The sequence below is a fragment of the Hyperolius riggenbachi genome, chromosome 1 (genome assembly GCF_040937935.1).
Source record: "Hyperolius riggenbachi isolate aHypRig1 chromosome 1, aHypRig1.pri, whole genome shotgun sequence".
Taxonomy (NCBI): Eukaryota; Metazoa; Chordata; class Amphibia; order Anura; family Hyperoliidae; genus Hyperolius; species Hyperolius riggenbachi.
In genome coordinates, this window is record NC_090646.1 from 129008396 (window position 1) to 129015862 (window position 7467).

The window sequence follows — 7467 nt, forward strand, 5'->3', positions numbered from 1 at the left end:
GCATTTGAAGCTAAAAGAAAACCCCAATGTGTGTGTTTATTTTAATTGAAGCCCCTAGTGGGTTAGATTACATGCTATTGGCCATCCTCCTACTTCTTAGGCGTCCCTCCCAATCCCTATTCCCAAGCTCTTCAAAATTCCACTGGTCCAATCAGTTAAAAATTCTCCAGAGAGAATGGGCGCTTTTGAACTGAACATGAATGAGTTCCGAAGAAGGGCTTCTGTACAAAATAAAGAAGTGTAGAGCACTTTCTTTCACTGGGCATGCACAGGTTGAAACTTGCGCATGCCCACTTCAGAATCGCTTGTTCACCACATAGTAAATATCCAGGAGGCTGTGAGGGGAAAGGTCCTGCAACGGCAAGGACCCCGAAGACAATGACCAATAGGAAGATGGTCAATAGGGGGTACTCTAGTCCACCATGTTTTTACATTTAAAGTGTTAGCACACTTCAGGTGACCTGTTGCTTTAAGCCTTTTAATGATTAAAAGTGTTTAACACGGATCTTTGGTTTAGTAAAAGATTTATGGTGTCTGAAGACATTTTTATGGACAGATTTCTGTGTTTTGCAATATCTTTTTTACAAAGGTTCGGGGCTTATATGGCTGAAAGTTACACAGGCCTGTTGGAGGTCCATAATGATTTCTGGTTGTTCTGCCAAGCTGCTTCCCCCAAAGGTCACTGTAGAGCTTCTCTACATATTGTGCCCATGCTCGCCAAATGGCTGGAACTGTTGTTTGTTGTGTCTTCTTCTGAGATAACTGATAATAGTAATTGGCACACTTCAGTGTTCCTAACAAAAATCAGACTTTGCTTTAGAGTGTTGATTCTACAGAATATAAAAAAAATTGATTTTCATGAACAGAAATAATGGATCCTTTAACCACCCCCTAACATTTTGTTGTACAACCTTTAGATACAAACACTGTAAACAAGTGACTCTTTAGCTCTGAGATTTTTATTATTATTATTTAGTATTTATATAGCGCTGACATATTCCCGCAGTGCTGTTCAGAGTATATGGTCTTATCACTAACTGTCCCTCAGAGGGGCTCACAATCTAATACCTACCATAGTCCTATGTCTATGTATGTTTCGTGTAGTGTATCATAGTCTAGGACCAATTTAGGGGGAAACCAATTAACCTATCTGTATGTTTTGGGGATGTGGGAGGAAACTGGAGTGCCCAGGGGAAACCCACACAGACACAGGTAGACCATACAAACTCCGTGCAGATAGTGCCCTGGCTGGGATTTTAAACTGGGACCCAGAGCTGCAAGGCAAGAGTGCTCACCATTACACCACCGTGCTGCTTGGGCTGCAATGGTTAACAAGACGTTAGCCTTAAAACTTAACAGCTGGAACCTTTTTTGTGCTGGAATGGTGTGGCAGAGTTCTCCAGACTGTACATTTTAGTTCTGACTATAGAGGTGTAACAGGATTCAAATTAGGACTTGTGGAAGGCTACTTCAAAATAGACCTGTGTTTTCTTATTAGCCATTATTGGGTGCTTTTAGCTAAGTGTTTTGAATATGTGACCTGTTCTAGTGAATGCATGACCTTCAACTGGAACTAAACTGTTTTGCACTGACACTGGGTAGTATGTTTCACTCCAGAATTTCTTAAGTCATAGGATGTAATTCACTCAAGGTATCCTGTGCCAGACACATCATAAAAGCCCAGAAACATAACTGGGCCACCTCCACGTTGTTCTTTTCTTCCTTTTTCCTGGTTGTAAAGACAGAGATGATGAAACTTTTTTTTTTGTCTTATCCATCCAAAGAAATACAATCAAATTTAACCCACACACCTTACAGTATGGCCAGCATGTAATATAAGCAGGGCTGTGGAGTCAGTCCTGACTCTAGTTAGAGCAATTTTGGTTACCTGGAGTCAGAGGTTTCATAAACTAAGAAGTTGGAGTCGGATAATTTTTGTACCGACTCCACAGCCCTGGAGTGCCAGTGCAACGATGAATGGATGACACCAGTCAGAGATCAAGTCAATGAAATACAACTTATATTGTTATGAGTCAAAATTTCAACACTTTTAGACGAGGGCCTCATTTTAGATTAGAGCTTCTTTTTCAAGGCAAGATGGTATTTTCAAAATCTGGCAGGCTGCCAACATAAGGTTCAAAGCATTCTGGAGCAAAGGATGTGGTGACGTCTCCTCCACACACTGGCTGTACAGCCGTGAAATCAGTGGCAACTGCACAGATTTTGCCAATCTGGCTTTTTTTATGTCCTTGCTTTCAGTAGTTAAGTCCTTGTGCAGCCCAGTGTCATTTTAAGAAAAAAAAGCCTTGGAGATCAGCTTGTATTCACTGGAAGTTGTCATTGGCTTTTCGTCTACCATTTACTAACTTTTTGGCCATTCTGGGGTTGATTTACTTTTGCGATGAGACGTGGACCTTTTACGGAGGGTCACTGAGACGTGGACCTTTTGTGGGGAGTCACTGAGACGTGGACCTTTTGTGGGGAGTCACTGAGACGTGGACCTTTTGTGGGGAGTCACTGAGACGTGGCCCTTTGCGGGGAGTCACTGAGACGTGGCCCTTTGCGGGGAGTCACTGAGACGTGGCCCTTTGCGGGGAGTCACTGAGACGTGGCCCTTTGCGGGGAGTCACTGAGACGTGGCCCTTTGCGGGGAGTCACTGAGACGTGGCCCTTTGCGGGGAGTCACTGAGACGTGGCCCTTTGCGGGGAGTCACTGAGACATGGCCCTTTGCGGGGAGTCACTGAGACGTGGCCCTTTGCGGGGAGTCACTGAGACGTGGACCTTTGCGGGGAGTCACTGAGACGTGGACCTTTGCGGAGAGTCACTGAGACGTGGCCCTTTGCGGGGAGTCACTGAGACGTGGCCCTTTGCGGGGAGTCACTGAGACGTGGCCCTTTGCGGGGAGTCACTGAGACGTGGCCCTTTGCGGGGAGTCACTGAGACGTGGCCCTTTGCGGGGAGTCACTGAGACGTGGCCCTTTGCGGGGAGTCACTGAGACGTGGCCCTTTGCGGGGAGTCACTGAGACGTGGCCCTTTGCGGGGAGTCACTGAGACGTGGCCCTTTGCGGGGAGTCACTGAGACGTGGCCCTTTGCGGGGAGTCACTGAGACGTGGCCCTTTGCGGGGAGTCACTGAGACGTGGCCCTTTGCGGGGAGTCACTGAGACGTGGCCCTTTGCGGGGAGTCACTGAGACGTGGCCCTTTGCGGGGAGTCACTGAGACGTGGCCCTTTGCGGGGAGTCACTGAGACGTGGACCTTTGCGGGGAGTCACTGAGACGTGGCCCTTTGCGGGGAGTCACTGAGACGTGGCCCTTTGCGGGGAGTCACTGAGACGTGGCCCTTTGCGGGGAGTCACTGAGACGTGGCCCTTTGCGGGGAGTCACTGAGACGTGGCCCTTTGCGGGGAGTCACTGAGACGTGGCCCTTTGCGGGGAGTCACTGAGACGTGGCCCTTTGCGGGGAGTCACTGAGACACGGTACTCTGTGGAGAGTCACTGAGACATGAGATAGGTCTGACCCATGGCTGAACCTGTGCTGGCAACACATTGCAGGGTTTCTCAGTATAATCTGATCTGCAATGTGACCTGTATGGCAAGCACAGATGAGTAAATAGGACTGATCACCTTTTTTTTTTTTTTTTGAAACAAATTATGCAGGTTTCCTATGACTCTGTGAAACTGCACTGATAGCCCATTCTTTCATCCACCCCTAGTGTACCAGAGACGTAAAAAAAAAATAAAGATTTGATGCTTACCTGGGGCTTCCTTCAGCACCATGAGCACGTGCGAGATCCCTCGATGTCCTCTCGCGGTCTGCCGGCAGTTGGGGTCTTCTGCGCAAGTGCAGGGGGGGGTCCGCACATATGCCGAAGACCCCGACTAGCCAGTTGCTGGAGCTGATTGCAGAGGAACGGAGGCATGCGGGAGGACGGCAAGGGACTCGCACATGCTTATAGGCTGGAGGAAGCCCCTGGTAAGTATCAAATCTTTATTTTTTTTAAAGTTGCCTGCTTGATATAAACTTGTGGTTCTACCCCTCCCCCCGCCTCTCCTCTGATTACTCGCCATTTATTTATGTGGGCTATAATCGTGCAGATATCTGCAGTATTACTCCTAAAGTGTATATACAGGTAGCTTATGTTGTTCTTTCTTTTCAGACCTGGATTCACTGGACAGTGATGGGCCTCAGTGTTGTTGCCTACTTTGTCTTCTCCTTGGCTCTTGCTGCCACGTGTGTGAAATGTATGCCACCAGCCAACCCATACTGGATCATGCAGACACAAATGATGGACCCAGTGTTTTATCTCGTCTGTGTCCTGTCTGTACTTGTTGCACTTTTACCAAGGTATGTGACTTATGCTTTCCTGAGTAATACTGTTTCTGCAAGTGTGAACTAGATCAGTGGTGGGTTTGGTAGAGAGATCTGCATGTGTTACAGCAATCATGTATGTTAGTCCTTACATGTGCAGCTGAGAAGAGAGGGATCAGCATATCATCTGCAGCAAAGTGGAGGTGTTTCCGGAGACAGACTGCAGCTGATGTATATGTATGTATAGGTGGTCACTGTGGTATAAACATGGCATACTGGAGGGCTGTGCAAGATTAACTTCCACTCAAAGGGGACATTTCACAATTGAATTTGTCCAGTGCTGGGTTTGAATTATACATTTTATATAAAAAACAACCAGTGGAATCTTAGTAATAAACTTTGGTGTCTGAAATGGTATCCACACCGCATGTACTGGCAGTGCCAATAGTATTATCTCAGGGAAGGAAGTGCACTGTATTGGTCAATAGCTTTAAAGGGACACAAGCCAGGAATAAAAAAATCAGTTTTACTTTCCTGGGGCTTCTACCAGCCCCCTGCAGCTGTCCTGCGCCCTCACAGTCTCTCACGGAGCCTCCAGCCCCCCGCCGCCAGCTAGTTTCGTTTTCACTGACAGGCCAGGCCAAGCATATTTTTCTTTGTGTTCCCATCCGCAATAGCGCCCTGCGGAGGACACTATTAAGGACAGGAACATGAAGGATACGCGTGGCCAGGCCTGCGCAGGCAAGAAAAGCCTGCCGACTCCCCGTCAGGAGAACTAGCTGGCTGCGGGGGACGGGAGGCTCCGTGAGTGACTGCGAGGACATGGGACAGCTGCAGTCCTGGCTTAAGTGTCCCTTTAACTCATCTGTTCAGTTTTTATCTGCTATTTTGGTGTTTCTTTTGTGTCACTCACCTAACCTCAACCCACCTCCAGGGTATCATCATTTCCAACACCTGACTCTGAATACCTCCCGACACTAAAGGCTTATTTTCACTAGGAGCCACGGCCATTTCTGATTCGGGAGCAGCTCCCGCGCCAGGTGGAAGTCCCTGCGAGCGACACAGTTATTAATTGCGTAGGTGGGGTTTTGAACTGCTCTGTGAAAGAAAGCGCTCATGATTGAGCATTGCTTTATGTGCTCTCTGGGTGTGGAACTTGCACCTGGGCAGTTTTAATTCACGCACTGTCCCTAGGGGGAGCTTCCTGGATTTAGTTTACCACTGCAGAATCCTGTTGAATGCGACAACAACCGGGGTCCGGAAATAGGGGGACCCAGAGGGCAACAAGCAGCTCCAGGACACTTCTACAAATGTAATCTTGCCCACCATGGGCTTCAATTTTATTTATTTTTTTGTCCCCACTTCAGGGGTACTTTAAAACTGCATAGCAGACATTTAGAACATTAGCATTTTTTTTTATTGTTTAAAAAGTATATTTAAACCCCTAGTTCTCAATTATCTCCAGTTAAAAAAAGCATTTAATCCTCCCCACACCCTTCCCAATTTCTTCATAAGAGTTAAGTAACATAAAACCTGAGACATGGTTTTTAGTTGCTGGCAAGGTGACAAGAGACACGCGTGACTTCCACAACCGTATTGAGGAGCGTGGGAAGAGGGTGAGTATATTGTAGACTGAGCAAGGAGGAACTCTAGCTGCAGTGCTGAACACAAAGTGTTAATTTATTCCAGCAGAGGGAGAAGGTTATGTGGTCTGCTCTGTGGTGGAGAACAAAATCCTAGTCTCCCAAAAAGAACTACTGGAGTAGTGTGTCTGTCTGTTTTTTTAAAGGGACCTGAGGTGAGAGACATATAGAGACTGCCATATTTATTTCTTTTTAAACAATATCTGTTGCCTGGCAGTCCTGCTGATCTTCCTGTTCAGCAGTATCTGAATCACACACCCGAAACAAGCCTGCAGCTAATCCAGACTGACTTGACCTGATCTGCATACTTGGTTAGGGTATATGGCTAAAAGTATTAACATTAGAAAATCAGCAGGACAGTCAGGCAATGTGCATTCTTTAAAAGGAAATAAATATGACAGCCTCCAAATGTCTGTCAGCTCTGGCTCTCTTTAAAGCACAACTGAAGCGAAGAATACCAGTTACCTGGCTATCCTGCTGATCCTCTGCCTCTAATACTTTTAGCCATAGACCCTGAACAAGCATGAACAAGATCAGGTGTTTCTGACATTGTTGTCTGATCTGACAAGATTAGCTGCATGCTTGTTTCTGGTGTTATTTATACACTACCGCAGCCAAATAGATCAGCAGGGCTGCCAGGAAATGGATTTTGTTTAAAATGAAATAAATATGTCAGCCTCCATATCCCTCTCGCTTCAGTTGTCCATTAAAGACTGGATTCCTTTCCAAAACTAGATCTAACGTATTGTGTGATTTTATTTCAGGTTAGTTTACCGGATATTCCAAGGATCAGTGTTCCCCACTCCACAGCAGAGGGCAAAGCAGCTGGATGTTATGTCCCCTGAAGAGTATTCACGTGCCATTAAACACTGGTATCCTCAAAAGACTGCACTGTACAGCAATACCTCATTCCGCTCTATGACAGCAGGTGGCAGCACAGAAGCATAAGATGAAGAGGACTGAGGCTGCTGCTACATTGACTGCAAAGTGTTCTCTATTTCTACCTGTAAACTGCGATATGGAGCTAAACAACAGTGAAGAGGCTTTAACCTTCATTTACAAAGTGGTTCCACAATCAATTTTCAGTGTTAGTATATGACTGTATTAAGTGCCTGGTGCTAACAGATGCGGTATAGCAAAGGCAATGATCTGCTTCAAGACCAGTGAGCTTCTCATAGTCTTTACATGAAAACTTGCCTCGAACGCTTCTGTGGGGCAGAGGTCTGCTTCTGTGGGGCAGAGGTCTGCTTCTGTGGGGTAGGGGTCTGCTTCTGTGGGGCAGAGGTCTGCTTCTGTGGGGGTAGGGGTCTGCTTCTGTGGGGGTAGGGGTCTGCTTCCTGTGGGGGCAGGGGTCTGCTTCCTGTGGGGGCAGGGGTCTGCTTCCTGTGGGGGCAGGGGTCTGCTTCCTGTGGGGGCAGGGGTCTGCTTCCAGTGGGGGCAGGGGTCTGCTTCCAGTGGGGGCAGGGGTCTGCTTCCAGTGGGGGCAGGGGTCTCATCTGTTTTTAGCCCAGGA

General features: G+C 47.2%; 1 protein-coding gene across 2 annotated transcripts in view; it reads left to right on the forward strand.

The window, feature by feature from the left end:
* ATP10D (ATPase phospholipid transporting 10D (putative)) overlaps window positions 1-7182 on the forward strand; it is a 121699-nt gene extending 114517 nt beyond the window's left edge. For both annotated transcript variants that reach the window (XM_068278532.1, XM_068278533.1), the window contains exons 22-23: window positions 4160-4347; window positions 6719-7182. In XM_068278532.1, the coding sequence (XP_068134633.1) occupies window positions 4160-4347; window positions 6719-6902 (372 nt within the window). In that variant the 3' untranslated portion in view covers window positions 6903-7182. The remainder of the gene's footprint in view (window positions 1-4159; window positions 4348-6718) is intronic.
* The last annotated feature ends 285 nt before the right edge of the window (window positions 7183-7467 follow it).